This window comes from Malania oleifera, chromosome 3, assembly GCF_029873635.1.
Source record: "Malania oleifera isolate guangnan ecotype guangnan chromosome 3, ASM2987363v1, whole genome shotgun sequence".
Classification (NCBI taxonomy): domain Eukaryota; kingdom Viridiplantae; phylum Streptophyta; class Magnoliopsida; order Santalales; family Ximeniaceae; genus Malania; species Malania oleifera.
The window spans coordinates 27,263,080-27,279,411 of NC_080419.1; the positions used below are offsets into that span (position 1 = coordinate 27,263,080).

At 36.8% G+C, this 16,332-nt stretch overlaps 2 protein-coding genes across 2 annotated transcripts; one reads left to right on the plus strand and one right to left on the minus strand.

Annotated features, from left to right (window-relative positions):
- Window positions 1–3,341: 3,341 nt before the first annotated feature.
- On the plus strand, window positions 3,342–8,004 carry LOC131150712 (two-component response regulator ARR1-like). Its single transcript, XM_058101602.1, has 6 exons — window positions 3,342–3,974; window positions 4,432–4,584; window positions 4,702–5,082; window positions 5,743–5,819; window positions 5,979–7,157; window positions 7,279–8,004. Exons 1-6 carry the CDS (start codon window positions 3,812–3,814, stop codon window positions 7,348–7,350), a joined length of 2,025 nt encoding a protein of 674 aa, XP_057957585.1. The 5' UTR covers window positions 3,342–3,811; the 3' UTR covers window positions 7,351–8,004.
- A 408-nt stretch (window positions 8,005–8,412) lies between these two features.
- LOC131150713 (COBRA-like protein 7) lies at window positions 8,413–14,042 on the minus strand. The gene is made up of 4 exons (XM_058101603.1): window positions 13,867–14,042; window positions 13,192–13,759; window positions 8,797–10,213; window positions 8,413–8,710 (listed from the first exon to the last, which is right to left on the minus strand). The coding sequence occupies exons 2-4, from the start codon at window positions 13,736–13,738 to the stop codon at window positions 8,692–8,694; spliced, it is 1,983 nt and encodes a 660-aa protein (XP_057957586.1). The 5' UTR covers window positions 13,739–13,759; window positions 13,867–14,042; the 3' UTR covers window positions 8,413–8,691.
- Window positions 14,043–16,332: the final 2,290 nt, after the last annotated feature.

Genomic DNA, 16,332 nt, shown 5'->3' on the forward strand with positions numbered 1-16,332 from the left:
TGAGTCAGTGGGGATCGTGGATGGTGAGAGTTTGCTCTATGAATCAGCGAAAACCGTGAATGGTGAAAGTTCTCTATGAGCCAGTGAGGACCATGGATGGTAATGGAGATGTATCTCAAGGGTCGGGTTGGCCGAACGTCCAACTGATGCACAAAAACCGTGTCTACATCTGGATTTTACCCTAATCAACGAGACTTAGGGGCGGAAGACGCTGATCCACAAGTTTGGTGCCTCGCCAGGGGGTCCGAAGGGTTTGTTGGTGGCTAAAGTTCCTATGTAATTAAAAAAATAATAATAAACTATTCGGACGTTTCAAAATTTTCAGTGATCTTTTGAAGTTTCAAGAAATCTAGGGACCTTTATAGAGATTTGTCAAAATAACACAAATCTCGCCTTATATATTTGTAAAAAAATATATATTTTTTTAAAAAGGGTCTTTGTCTTTTCGACAAATCTCATAAGTGATCAATGACATTTTTTAAATCTCAGAGATGTATCTATCTTTTTATCAAACGAGATGAATTTCTTTTACCTTTTAAAAAACAAACTCGAAACTATTTATGAAATTACATGAAAAATATTAGGTACATTAGATGTAGAGTGTATGCACCCATCAAATCTAGTATGATTTCGTAATATGTAATAAAAATTATTTATTTAGTTAAAATGTATACACGTGACGAAATCATATAAGATTTGGTGCACACAATCGATATATATATATATATATATGTATATATATATATATATATGATAATTTTTCATGAAAATATAGCTTGTTTTTTGTGTTTATGGTTCTCAACAACAAGAAATATCTTTTACAATTTTTTATATTTTAATCAAATTAAGTATTATTTGATCATATTTTTTTTCCAATTAAATGAAGATTGGTTGCAATTATTTAATTACTTTTGCAAAAAATAATATAAATGTATATAAATCACTTGCTTATGTATTTTTTTATATTTATTAACAAAACAATTAGTGTGATGCATTAATGGCAAAGGTAACACATTTAAGACTCGAAGAGGGCACTTATTTCTCTCACTAATTAGCAGAAAAATATTTTCTTGAACTTTGTTAGGTCAATGACTACATTTGTAATAAATAAATAAAAATGTGTGTTTAATAAAAAACTTTTATAGCTATTTGGTATCATTGTAAAAAAAAATTATAAAAATTTTAAAAAATGAAACTAACAATAAGTTTAGATTTATTAAAACTAATAGATGAAAACTTGACTAAAAAATTGTTTATTTTTGTCTTTAAATAAAAAAAATAAGAAATATAATTTAAATAATAAAAATATAAAAAAATTAAGTAAAAAAATTAAAAAATAATAAAAAATATTATATACAGTCCATATTTAAACAACAAAATATATAAACAATAAACAATAACTATAATGTAGCACAAAAATATTTATCTAGTTTATTTTTTTTTTTTTTTAAACCTACTCTTAACTACTAGTTATATTTTTAGAACTCTTAACACATAAGATGCCTTTAGACAAATTTTAAATTTCAATAAGTTACTTTAGTTTGAACGTTTGTGGCCCAATAATTTATCAAACTCATAATAAAATAAATTATTTGTAAATAATTAATTAATTAATTTTATAAAGAGGAGATTAAAATATACTGTGCATGCTTATTTGTTTTCGATCACTAATAACAAGATAATTAATGTAATACATTGATGGTAAGAAGGTAACACAACTAAGTTTAAGAGCGCGATCATTGCTCTTAACTAGCATAAACATTTTGTCCAACTTTTGCTTGGCCAATAATAACTTTTACAATGATGCTAGTGTTTAACAAAACCTTTGGCTTTAAAATCAATTTTGCCTACATGTTTATTAAATGTTAAAGAAGATTAAAAATACTAGCTTTAAATGAATTTATTTATTGTCGATTAACCCTAATATAGGAAATCAGATAAAAAAAATATGTTGGGTGATATGAAATTGGCTGATTAGCTAGCTTCCCAAAAATAAAAAATTAAGTAATTAATTTTTGAATAAAATAACGGGTCGATTTTTTAAAAAATTTTATTCACACGTTTATTTATTTATTTATTTATTTATTATATAAGAACTCCAGCCACCAAAGAGCCCTTCGGATCCCCTAGTGCGGCACCAAACCTATGGATTAGCGTCCTCCGCCCCCAGGTCTAGCTGATCAGGGTAAAGTTCGGATGCGAATACGACTTCCGTACATCAATTGGACGTTCGGCCAACCCAACTCCTGGGACACATCTCCATTACCATCCACAGTCCCTACTGGCTCACAGAGAACTCTCACCATCCACGGTCTCCGCTGGCTCACAGAAGAAACCCTCACCATCCACAGGTATCGCTGGCTCCGTGAGTGTATTTACCTAGAATTGAACCCTCGATGCTCATTTCTTACTTGCTAATGTATTTCCACCGTGCCATGTCGTGGCAGCTATTCACACGTTATTTCATTAGACTTGATATAACTCGAAAATTCAAAAGGCGTTAAAAATGAAAAGTACTTAGCTAATAAATTTTTGTTAGGTTAAATGGAGAACAAAAGCCTAAAAAATAATAAAGAAAAAAAACTTTACAAAAACAATTAGGGAGAGTTAGTAAATTTACTGAATTTTTTTTATTGTTCTTTGTGTTTATTAATTAAAGTAGTTTAGTGATGGCAAGTCGTCAATACAAATGTTTTAGGTTCGATTCGATTTATTAGGGGATTAAAATTGTGATTAAACAAACAAACGTGTCAAGATTACTATCTTAGGTGTCCTAAGACCGCCAATTAATTTACGGTCAGAACCCTCTTTTAATACGTATTTATTGTAATGGACCTATCTAGAAACAAAAACAAAATTAAAATAAAATATACATATAAGTCGTATTATCAATTAAATAATGTACAAAAAAATATTTTATGTATTAGTATTTTGGGAAAAATATTCAATTAAACAATTAAAACTTATCATATTATGCTAAAATATTTGATATATTTAGTGAAAATTTATTTATGCACCCAAAAATTTTAATAAAAAAAAAAAGGCAAATTGATCCATTTAAATTACTCAAAAAAATAATGTTTTACACTGAAATCTGACTTTATACTGTTCATATTGACATTATCTCTGCTAATTTTTTGGGAAGAGAGGAAAATTCAAATATCCCAAAAATGGTAATTAGCTGAATTTGCGTGAGCTTGTTTGTTAATTATGCTTAAAAATAATTTGAATTTCCAAAGAATTAATTGCGAGGAGACCGTTTAAGGAAAGGCAGGGGACAGGATGACTCCAAATTAAACGGAGCCAAACCATTTATATAAGGATTTAACGTTTGAATGTTTAAGGATTTCGTGAATTTCTTTTTTTTTTTTTTTTTTCAATTTCTTGAAAAGAAGCGTGGGTTTGTTAAGCTTTATGTGGTGAGCTGGATCCACTCGCGGAGGGCAGACCCACCTTCAATAAAATAATTAGAAATTCATAGGAAAAAGCTGGGAAGTGCTGAAAATCAACTTGCAGAAAGAACAGAACGGAGCAGAGCAGAGCAGAGCAGGGCAGAGGGAAGAGAGAGAGAGAGAGAGAGAGAGAGAGCGAGAGCGGGCCTACCCGAGACAGGCCAAAGCATGTCCTCATTCTCATCATCATAAAAAGCACAAATTTTTTCTCTTTTTCTCATATTTTCTCTGCGACTTCTCTCACTTGGGTTTCTGGGTTTTTTCTACGTTAGGGGTTGTGTTCTGTTTTGCGTTTCGAATTGTGTGTCTTCCTTTCAGTTATGTAATTCGGGTTTGGTTTTGGATCGAAGTTTGAAGACATGAATCTGGGATCGGCGGCGATGGCGAGTTCGAGTGGGGGGAGAAAGGCGCTCGACGGCGGCGTTCTTGAGTTTCCGGCGGGTCTCCGTGTTCTGGTCGTCGACGACGATCTCACCTGTCTCAAAATCCTCGGAAGGATGCTTGAAAAGTGTGCTTACGAAGGTATAATTCTCTTCAATTTCTGTGTTTTTAACTTTTTCTGTTTGTTTCTTTTGGGTTTCTTCGAATTCGTGTTCATTCCTTGGTCTCGTTATGAAAAAAAGCTCTAATCTTGCTTGCTTTGAGTCTTCACATATTCTTCTATACATGCTCTGCTCATTTTTCTGTGACAAGTTCTTGTATTCCTCTGCTGTGATTTTGTGATTTCCGATTTTGTGGTTGGAAGAAGTATGAGACTAAGAAAAACCCATTACGATTGGGGGTGAATTGAGCCAACTCAAGCATGGTTTCTGCCCTAACTTCGTTCTTAATCTTCTGATTCAGAAAGGGTTTATATTCAATTTTGTAATTTCTTATTGTTTGGAGCAGTCCAGAATTTCTTATATGCTTTAAAATTAGATGGCTTCTATTTGTGTAATTTACTGAGTGTTCTGATTCAAATTTTTTGGGGGAATTCCAGTTACCTTGTGCAGTAGAGCAGAGGATGCATTGACAAAGCTTAGGCAAAACAAGAATGGCTACGATATCGTTTTAAGCGATGTCCACATGCCCGATATGGATGGATTCAAACTTCTCGGGTGCATCGGGCTGGAGATGGACCTGCCTGTCATCAGTAACTCGCCATCCTGTTCCATTTACTTCTTATGATATAATACCCTTAATGCACACAGTTCTTATGTTTCTGTCAAGTCTGATACATCAAGCATACATGGGTTGTGTATCTTTGCAGTGATGTCGGCCGATGACGGAAAAAATGTTGTTTTAAAGGGTGTGACTCACGGAGCGTGTGATTATTTGATCAAACCGGTGCGTATCGAGGCACTGAGGAACATATGGCAGCATGTGGTTAGGAAGAAGAAGAATGAGTGGAAGGAACCGGACCAGTCGGGGAGTGTGGAGGACGGGGAACAACAGCAGAAACCCTTGGAAGATGCGGATTACTCGTCCACAGCGAATGAAACAAGTTGGAGAAACTCAAAGAGGAGGAAGGATGAGGAAGATGAAGTGGAAGACAAGGATGATACATCTACCCTAAAGAAACCTCGAGTTGTTTGGTCGGTCGAGCTCCATCAGCAGTTTGTTGCAGCCGTTAATCAGCTAGGCATTGACAGTATGGTTTTTTAACTTGCTTAGTCATTTTCGCCTTTGTTTCTTTTTTTTTTTTTTTTTTTTCGAGAACTCGGGGTTGAAGCTAGATTCAGTCATGGGTTATCATTCGAATCGTGCTACCCAAGCCCATTTTTGATCAATTGGTTTTTGACCAATTGGTCCTGAGTTTCGTAGGTGATTGTATGGTGACATAAACTCAACTGGTGAAGTACTAGATCCACCGTTCATAGTAATTCCATAAACACATAATATAGATGCCGGCAAACAAATAAAAAGTAGCATTCGAATTTGGTTATAGTGTACCATAATTGAAAGATACAACAGCTCAAGTGTCTCAAAAGAACAACCATATATCAGATGACATTAATATGTAAGTCATGATCAATAACTGAGGGTTCAAGTTGGATAAGAATCATAATTGCTGCCTGAATAAGATTCTATATAAGGTTCAAAGTTTTTGTGATTACTAATGATCTATGATTGGAATGTCTTGTTGGTTTCTTAGATTTTGTTCCTGCTACTTTGTTCTTATCTTCTGTACTTATTCAATTCATGCCTTTTCAAGAATTTAGGCATTCTTTTCTTCTATTAAGGTTTTTGCCTCCTAATGTAGGCATTCTTTTCCTATACTAATGTTTTCAAATCTGGTGTATGTATACAGAGGCTGTTCCTAAGAAAATTCTTGAATTAATGAATGTTCCTGGGCTGACTAGGGAAAATGTTGCCAGCCACTTGCAGGTACAGCACAATTTTCTCGATAAAGAGCATTTCAAGGGGAACCCTGAATTATAAATAAATTCTTGTTTGTTTAGCAATTATCTTTCAACTATCTTTGATTTATTTGTTTTAAGTTTGCTTTCTCTGGAAAGGACTGACTAGTGCAACCATTTGATACAGAAATATCGTTTATATCTTAGAAGGGTGAGTGGGGTAGCTCAGCACCCAGGTGGACTCAATAATGCTTTCTTGGGCTCCCAAGACACGGCCTTTGGACAGATGTCCTCACTGAATGGGCTTGACCTTCAAGCTCTTGCTGTCACGGGCCAACTCCCGGCTCAAAGTCTGGCTACACTTCAAGCAGCAGGCCTCGCTAGGTCTTCCACAAAGTCTAGCCTACCCATGTCCTTCGTCGACCACAGGAACCTTTTTAGCTTTGAAAGTCCAAAGTTACGGTTTGGAGAAGGCCAGCAGCAACAACTGAGCAATGGTAGCAAACAGATGAACTTACTCCATGGAATCCCAACAAGCATGGAGCTAAAGCAGCTTTCCAACTTGCACAATTCTGCTCCGTCGTTTGGGAGTATGAACATGCAAGTCAATGCTCACCCAAGCCAGGCTAGCTCTTTACTGATGCAGATGACTCAATCACAGTCTAGGGGGCAGATACTGAATGATTCTACGGGGGGACATGTTTCTAGACTTCCATCCATATCACAACCCATGTTATCAAATGGGGTTGCTGGAGGAGTCTTGGCAAGAAACGGGCTTGTTGAGAATGGCAGGAGTACAGGATACAATCCGGTTTCCCAGGCTCCTTCAATGGTAGATTTCCCCTCGAACCACGCCCCAGAATTGCCAAGCAACTGTTTCTCACTAAGGGATAATCTGGGGATATCCAGTCTGAAATCTAAAGGGGGGTTTCATGAAGATGTTAACTCCGAGATAAAAGTATCAAGAGGACTTGCCCCAAGTTATGATATTTTCAATGAGTTGCATCAGCTCAAAACCCAAAACTGGGAATTACCTAATGTGGGCTTGAGCTTTGATGCCTCTCAGCATGCAAACTCTCTGCAACGTGCGCTGGACGGTTCACCATCAGTTTATGTCCATCAAGGCTTTTCTTCTGGTCAAACAAGTGGACAGAACCGGAACACATCCGGAGTTGGCAAAGCAGTCTTCTCGTCTGGAGAAGAAATGGGACATGTGAATGCACAAAATGCCAGTCAACACTTTAGCACCCTTTCTGACAATTCATCAAGGATAAAGGTTGAAAGAATTCCCGACCCAAGCTGTGGATCTTCCCTTCTTCCTGAAAACTTCAGCCAAGATGATCTCTTGAGTGCACTTCTAAAACAGGTAAAATCCTGCCCCTTTATCTCCATTGCAGATTGTTCTTTTTACAACACAATTTACTTTTGAGGATAAAACTTGATGTTTTACTTATTGATCTCAACATTTATCTTGTTTTCTCCTGCAGCAAGAAAGCATGGGACCAGTTGAAACCGAGATTGATATTGATGGATTTTCTATGGATAATATTCCCGTCTAGGACAACAATCCCTGCATCGCTTCTTTCCGGTGTTGCGGGTTCTGATGTGTACATATTTGCTGCTCCAGATGAATTTGATTTTTTTATCATCTGCATTTGGAGGGTGGAGATTCAACCTTGTCTAGTTCAAGGAACAGGATTGCTCGTTTCCGGATAGCTGCATATTCCTGCTGTGAATAATTTAGTGTGCTGCTTTTATTTGGTGTTGAAAGACAGACCCAAAAGGAAATGATTCATAAATTATGTTGGAAGATGGATAAGCATGTAAGATAGCATGATATGCAAAGGCATATGTGCAAAATTTTGATTGCTTTTGGTGGCAGTGTCCATCAGAAGCACAGCTAATTTAGGGGTGCTTTTGAAAGAAAGGAGGAATTGATTTGTGAGCTTAAATTCTTGAGTTGTGGAGATGAGCTTTTGGAAAAGTTTGCAGACTTTTAGGGTTTTTCTAACTCTGAAAAACACGAGTTTGAGTTTGTTTTCTTTTTTTAATTTATATATTTTAGGAATTGACTGCTGTACATATTCCATTTGATTGCAAAGACATAATTGCTGTTATTCTTTTCCAGTTTGTCTCCCTGTACTTTACAGCTGAAAAGGTTCCAATTTATTGTTTCATGAATGGGATAGATATGATATTTCTCACGGTGAAAATGCAGAATCATATACTGTGACGAAGAAATATTAGGGAAAAAAATATGACATTTTACAGATTTATGCAGTTTCATGATATGGTAGAGCTCAAGCTTTGCCGTTAAAATTTTGATTTTTATTAGGGAAAAAATATGAAATATATTTTTACAGATTTCGGCAGTTTCATGATATGGTGGAGCTCAAGCTTTGCCATTAAAATTTGATTTTTATTAGGGAAAAAATATGAAATATATTTTTACAGATTTAGGCAGTTTCCTTTTATGGTGGAGCTCAAGCTTCGCCATTCAAATTTTGATTTTTTTGGGAGAATTTGCTATTACACAGATTCTGCTGTTAGTTCTACTAAACTAATGAAAAAAGAAATATCAGGAGCATAATCTCTAGTTCTGGGAAGAAAATTTTAACCAGTTGCTCAAAATCTGATATTCTTCATTCCCTAGTCCACAGAGGGGAATACAAATGAAAGTGATGACACAGAAGGGACACAGACAGAATTGAACTGGGAAATATTGTTCAATGTTTGTTTGTATACACGTACAAATTCTACATCATATGGCTAGATCATGAACACAAAATATGACCATCCTCTCAGAACAGGCATATCAATATTGGCATGTCAAGCCAAACCAAAACACAACTTCCTCCCATGTACTGGCGCTGGTTTCAAATTTCAAGTCATCTGGGTGATTAGAGAAATTCCAGGGCCCTGCATGCATGCATAGTAACCAAAAGAATGAAATAATCAAACAGCATCTACAAAACCAAAAGGTCAAGCCTTGTCACAATACCTACTGCTGGATTAACATGAAAACCAGTACAGTTACAAGAGCTGAAATGCCCATGGCAAAGCTCTTTCTACCAGCAGCACTCATTGGATATACAGAGGGAAGCGAGCACTCCTCTCCATTGAAGAAAACTTTCGTGGGGAACCCATCCCCACCAGCCACATTGATTCCAGGGGTTGTTTTCTTTGTGAAGGAGATCACAGACTGTTGTTTTCCAGGCACTCTAGGACTCTCTGGGTTGGCTCCATCTGTTTCTGCCACAAGGTAGTTCAAGTCTGGGAGACCCTGCATGAATATGGTATTATTTTCACCATTCACATCCAAGGTAGTTCCATTGAATGAGTACATTGCTTCAAAACCGGGAGCTGCCTTGCCCATTTGAACTGCAGCAAACCAATCAGCAAAATTATTTTCATCCCAGTTAAAAATTGTGACCCTTGCACTCCATCCGCGATTGTAGTCAGTATATAAATGCCAGTTGATGCTGACACCACAGTTATCTCCACAGGGCAAGGGACTTGGCACCGTCCGGTGTTTAATTGCAGCCCAAGCTAGAGTCATGGCAGTTCGGTTCTCAAATGGAACTAGAAGGGCCTCTGATGGAAGAAGAATAGCTGGAGCAGTGGTACTACAAGTTCGGCCTTTCTTACTAGGACACCCACAAGCACAAGTTTTGCAAGGGATCACAGAATCATTGTAATATGCAGAAAATGATACACAACATTTGGGGCTTGCTCCCTTTGGTTCTGTGATGTTGCAGACTACTTGCCAGCTTGCAACAGCTGTTGAATCTGATGGTAACCCACTAGGATCTGGGAATAGGCTAGGGCTCACCCGCACCGGAGGGCCACATTTATAATCTGGGTTCAATGTGCCATTGATCCTCCAGTTCTGAGGTGGGGAAAGCTGGGACCGATTGAGATCGGGTGGCATTTTGAAGACATTTATTTGAAAAACAGAAGTTGACTTGCTTGGGTCCATTGATGGTGGCAAGATTGTACCATTCCGGCAACAAAAAGGGATCTTCCCAAGGGTCGTATCATTGGCTTTTGTTAGAGGCAGGTCAACAATTGTTGGCCTTCTTTCACAATTCAAAACAGTGGAAAAGTCAAGTTGCTGGTAGTACTCACCTTGCCTGCCAAAAATGCATTCAGATGAATCAACAATATCTGGATAAGCCCCTTTCATGATATAGATAAATTCATCCCTCATCCAGTCCCAACTTAATCTCCAATTATCAAGACGACCAAGAGGATTATGGTTTTCAATTGTAACTTGTGCCCAATAATTTGACTCGTATGTTCTGGTCACATCATACAGTATTGTAAGATCACCACTCTGGCGAGGCAGAAATTTTTCAGTCACGGTGTCATTTGATGTAAACTTTGGATCCTTTGTGCAACAGACTTGCATCTGACTCTTTCCTGAAAATGATCACGTTCAACAATGTGACTTACAAGCATCAACAGGAGTAAGATAACCATCAATTAACTATGCAAAAGTTCAACAAGAAAAATAACGATGTGTTGCATCTTTTACCATTTGGTTTATGCATATGAACACAAAGTAGTGCATGAGAGAGAAAAAGCTCATGATAGGGAGAAAATATAGAGCCATTAATCTGCCATGTGGCAACACAGGGCATTTTCTATGCAACAGGGTCCATAATCCATGTGTTGGTTTAGTTATGTCACTTGGGCACAGGAGGAGGAATAAAAGCTTCAACCAATTGGCAACTATGAACCAATTATATTTCAAGATGCATACACAAGCAAATGCCTTTACTAAAAATCAATGAAAAACCATAAAAATCTTAATATCTTCACAAATGTTCAAAAAGTAAACATTCCATGACAATTTTAAATCCTTGAAATAGAATATAAAAAGCTTAAGAAATTTTAAAAAGGATGCAAGATAAAAAATTGTTGTTTGACACTAGGAGAAAAATAGACACGCATTCAATCATATAAGTTTTTAAGTTTCAAGAACTGGTTGCTATTTTCCAATACTCAATCTCTGTTTCTACTTTTTAACTTCCTTAAGCTTTAGGCTTTGGAATTTTTAACAACAATATCAAATATCCCTCAACTAAATCTCATTGCATTTCTCTAATTAAAATTTTAATTAAAACCTCAATTCACCTAGTTTCTTAAAAAATCTAACTGATCCTTGCTAAAACAATTTCCACGGCATTAGTTAAAAGCAATTGCCACTTTTACTTCAGACTGCAGAAACACTAGTTCAGAACAAACCTTTAATTATTCTATCAGGTCATCAAAATTTGAAAATAAAAAATAATTCAGCAAGATAATAATTTCATAACAGAATCAGTGCAGAAAATGTTAGGAATTTAGGAATAACTAGCAAAAGATCATATATTGCAGCTAAAGTGAGAAAAGAAATGCTTGTAAATAAAATAAAATAAAATAAATTCAAGGATATTTGTCATTGATGAATCACAAACATCATGCTTGAGGTTAATGTTCCCAAGAGCAAGCCTATATATCTACCAATTTCGCAGCAACACGGAGTCCAGTTTTTAGGGTTAATAATTGGCCTTAGGCATCATGCTTGAATTCTCAAAAGACCAAGAAAATAAGTTAGCTAGCATTTTAAATGTTGAGAATTCCACTTGTGAACCACATAGGAAAAATAGAGTGAATGATGGGTGCTTATATACATGGTTAGACCTAAGACCCAATACGCTTAAGCTTTTAAGCCAAGTTGGTGCCCACCCATCTATATCAAGCCCTACTCATGGACTCCTCTAGCACTAACATTAAGGTGGATAAATTTGAGACAGACATCATATAAACTATTTTTCATGTTACAAAACTCATTCAAGTTTATTTAATTGTATAATAGACCTACGCTGAATCTTCCCTAGATCTTGAACACTCTATCCATGCCCTTAATAATAACAATAGCTCTTGCACTATCTTGACCAAAAAATTTTAAAGAAAGACAAAAAAAAAAAACCCTATTAACAAGGCATTCAATTCACAGCACCATTGGAGATTCGTGGGAATTCTCTCTGATACGATTTCCAGGAACAATGCATATTTCCACAATGCTCTTCATGTGTTGGCAATAGCATCCTATTTTTGTTTGAGTAGGTGAGTATCCTAATTTTCAGCATGGAGGAACCCCAATACAGCATGTAGCATACTGTAACCAATCTACTTTTTCAAGAATCAGTAGAATAGTATATTCAAGAATCTTTAGATGCTGGGGTAGTATCACTAGGCATTGTGAAGGTATTTTTACTCTGTTCTGTTTTTTTTTTTTTTTTTTCAGTTTTACTTTGATGTGTTTTTTTATCTGAAAGCTGAAAAATGTTGTTATTTAAGAAAGCATTTTACTTGATTTTTTGGGATCACAATATACATATCATATGATTATTTTTATATTAAAGTATTTTAATTGTAGTTTTGGATATGGTGTTCTTGATGAGTTGATTAAGATTCTAGTATTTTGTTTCAGCAATTGGATGTTTTGATAAATTATTAAGCAAAAGGATTTTTTATGAAGTATCTTCTCTGATCAATTGTTGAACTTAAGGCTATCTCTAATGTGAGAAAGGGTATACGCTATACACCAAACTTAGTCTGGCTTTTCAAATACGCAAAACTCCCCTATAACTATCCATAGATGCTATCCTAATCAAATTAAAATGCCCTTCAACTCCTATAGATTTTTACTACAACTATTTCATCAAATTAAAAATAAAATTTTAGAGAGCCGAGGTGCAGCACAGACACTACCATTGGGAAACAGATTTATTTTCTCACAGTTTCAAGAAAAAACCGAACCCAAAAAATCTCACATTTCTAGAAATCAAATAGTAGTTTGTCTAAACCAACCACAGGAATCCCACATGGCAGAGGGCATCCAAGTTTTATCGAACCAAAAGCCGCTTAAGAGAGATAGACCAGACAATAGAGGCATTCCTAGGAAGTTTGGGATTGATACAACAAATTGCCTACAAAATATTTTTAAAAGATAATAATAAATATAAAATTCGAGAATTTGGCATATAGGATGAAACTGTCACAAAAATTAGAATGCCAACGAAAGCAGTGGACAGCAAGACATTGAGAAATTTTTTCCTCCCAAGTGAATTTTCTGCCACCATATGTTGCTCATGTCACAAAAGCCTAATGGGTATTTTGTGAACCATTTCGCCCATAAATCCAATGTATGCAGACATTATCTGTTCATGACTTTTGGCCATGGCCTCCTGTAATTGAATGATGAGAAATCGGCAGAACAACAATGATCAAATGCAAAGAGGCTGAGAGAAGCGCAACACAAAATGGATACCACAGCAAGCAAAATTCCATATCAAAGAAAATTGAATCAACACAATAAACCAACAGAATCAGAAGAAGCAAGCAATTACCTTGCATAGTGGGTTTAGGGCAGACGAACCCATCATTAGCCAGCGATATGTTGGAAGGCATAGGAACATTTGGTGCCTTCACTCCGAATTGGGTCCCCACCAAATCGATCTGGACCCCCATCTGGGTCGCATCGCCGGCGGTCTCGATCGCCGTCTTGAGATCCGTCGAGGGGTACCCGGCGAAAACGGTGCCGTTTCCGACACCCGTAGGGAGACTACTCCCGTCGGCCAGCACGGCATTAGAAGCAGACACTAGAAACTCGTCGTGCTGAAACCCCACAAAAACCATCCACGATTTAAGATCCTCGAGGCCGTTGTTGAGCACTGTGAGTGTGGATTCGAACCTGTAAGCCTGCTGGGCCGGATCGGACTTGCGGATTGGCGGGAGCTGAGACCCGGAGGTGTAGGCGTAGGACAGGAAGATGCCGTTGCAGGCATCGGCCGCCGGCGACGGGGCTGCGGGTTGAGAGACGCCGATCGGAGCAGTAATGGCGATCAAGGAGACGATGACGGCGAAGATGAAGTGGGGATTAGAGGACGAGGCCATGGTTTAGCCCTCTGGCTTCCTCTGTTCGAAGATGAGAAAGAGTAAGAGGAAGTAGATAAGTGCTTTTAAGAGAGAGGGGGGGAGAGAGAGAGAAAACGCGTAGAAGATGAAATTATTTATAAATATACAGCTTATGGGAAGCTGGGATGGCGTCTTTGAGTCGTTCTTCTTCCATTTCTGCTGCTTCTTCTTCTTTTTTATTACCTAATATTCTATTCATTATTTATTTGAAAATTTAGGTTAAACCCTGCACTGAATCGTCATTCGTCAAAAGGGCTTTTCGTTTTTGTGTTTGGGCGTCGTCTCTGTCTGTATTTCGAATTTGAAGTTTGAACGGGTGAGTGGAGAGGCAACTTTTGTCTGTGTCTTTCTCCAACGGCTTGGCTTGACTTGGACAAAGCGCTTACTCGTTCATATCGCCTGCCAATCAAATCTAGCCACGTAATTCCTTGTATGGTTGAAAAAAATGAGAGCATCTATTTCGACCCAAAAAAAAAATTAGGACCTCGGCCGTTCAATATGGATTACGAATTTTATTTAGGAAAAAGGAAAGAAAAAAAAATTAAAGAGAAAATTCATTTTTCCCATATTTTTCTTCTCAACTAAATGTTGTTAAAAATAAAAAAAATATTTTAACATAACTAAAGATTAAAAAAATTAAGATGATGTTTGGAAATATGAATTTCAGACATTCAATTTGGATTAAGACGGATATGGAAAATTTTCAATATAATTTTATACCACATCTTATTCAAATTAAATATAACTTCAAATTTAAAACTTCTCCAAACATAAGGTAAATATTAAATACATGTATAATTATAATTTTATTTATAAATTTAGTATATTTTTAATTTTTTTCTTTTACTTCCCTTCATAACCAAATATGTAAATGTAAATTCCTTAATATTTTCATTTCTTTTCTCCAACATTTTTTAAGTTCCAAATAAAACCTTAAATTTTGTGTCTAATGAAATTACTTAACCAGTTAAAGTGATTTTATTAAACATGAGAGAAATGACCATTTTGATCCCATGGGAGGGCTTAATTTTTTTACACAACGAATCATATATTTAAATTTTCAATATTTTAAATTAAAAAGTATTGATTTAAGTTGAACCTTCGTGAATATGTTAAAGATAAAATATTTCGAGACTTAAATTTGGGCACATTTAATTGGGTTTAGAAAAAACTTATTATAATTTTATATTACGTTTTATTTAAATTTACACAAAATCAAATTTAACATTCGAATTTTACACTCCCAAAAGTTAGGTTAAAATCATTTAAAATGCGAAGATATAATTGTTATTTAAAATGTGACATAATTAGATAACCCCACTTAATAATTTCTCCAAAAATGGATTAGAAATAAAGTTTGAAAACTTGAGAGACTTATCCTTCTATGGAAATTGCTAATTTTATGATTATTGAGATGTAAATCTATTGACTTTTTGAGTTTGATCTTTATTTTGATGCTGACAAAACACTAGTATCTGATATGCCCATAATTAATCACGCTAATAAGGGCAGGTCAACGCTCGTCTCATACTTTCTCCAAGTCTGACTTTCTAACGAGTGATTAGCTCCGACCTAATAAAGAGAAGGAGAGATTCACGCCGACGCCCTTATTAACCGAGTAATAGGCGCACGCACTTATGGCCGAAGAGCGATTCGCGCCCCCACGCAATAAATCCGAGCCAACCAGCGGTCAACTCAAGCCCCTATAAGTAGGGACTAGGGATACAAGCAAAGGTAAGGGATAAGACACTACTCTACTGTTGCATTAAGCCTCTTTGAAAGCTTTCCTCTTACTTAGGCATCGGAGAGATCCCCCGGAGTACACCCCGGGTCCTCCAAGCCTCTCTTTGCTTCCTATTTCAAGTCAACAAGAGTCAAGGAGCATTCCAACCATTTTTTTTTTACCCCGCAACAGTTGACGCCGTCTGTGGGAAGCTACTTTTAGGAGGCGATATTATCTTGCTCTTGACTTTCAAACATTCAAGCAATGCCAACCTCACGCAATTCCACCTCCTTCCCTGATAACAAAGAACCATCCCAATCCATCCAATGGACCTCCGATTCATCTGGTGTCAGTAGGGAGGAGTTCCTTGCCTTCCAGAAGGAAATGAAGGACATGCTCAACCAACTCTTACAACAGAAGAGTCAGGAGGGGCACGTCCTTCCCCAACCGCAAAAGAAACCCAGCGCAGACAAACAAGCTAACGAACTAAGGGAGAAAGAAGAGAAAACTCATCCCAGCAAGAAGGTAGAAGATGCAAATAGCGTGGACGTCAACCAACAAAGATCCACCAAGCTCGAGGAAAGAATAAAGAAGATAGATTACATAGAGAAGATGATGAAAGAGGGCAGAACCAGGCCCTACCATGGGGAAACATCCCTAAAGTGCGCGGAAACTCCGTTCAGCAAAGAGATCATGGAAGCTCCATTGCCCAGCAGATTCAAGATGCCCACCTTTGAGAGATACGAAGGTTTGTCTGACCCCATTGATCACCTGGAAAATTTCAAAATGTTAATGCAGCTGCAAGGGGCTCCGGACGCCATTATGTGCCGAGCGTTTGCTACCACCCTTA

Bases quoted from the DNA above. Each gene is read 5' to 3' on its own strand.
- LOC131150712 (XM_058101602.1), top strand. From the start codon at position 3,812: ATGAATCTGGGATCGGCGGCGATGGCGAGTTCGAGTGGGGGGAGAAAG. The intron at 3,975-4,431 runs GTATAATTCTCT...GGGGAATTCCAG, and splicing joins TGAAAAGTGTGCTTACGAAG to TTACCTTGTGCAGTAGAGCA. The intron at 7,158-7,278 runs GTAAAATCCTGC...TTTCTCCTGCAG, and splicing joins TGAGTGCACTTCTAAAACAG to CAAGAAAGCATGGGACCAGT.
- LOC131150713 (XM_058101603.1), bottom strand. From the start codon at position 13,738: ATGGCCTCGTCCTCTAATCCCCACTTCATCTTCGCCGTCATCGTCTCC. The intron at 10,214-13,191 runs GTAATTGCTTGC...GATCATTTTCAG, and splicing joins CCCTAAACCCACTATGCAAG to GAAAGAGTCAGATGCAAGTC.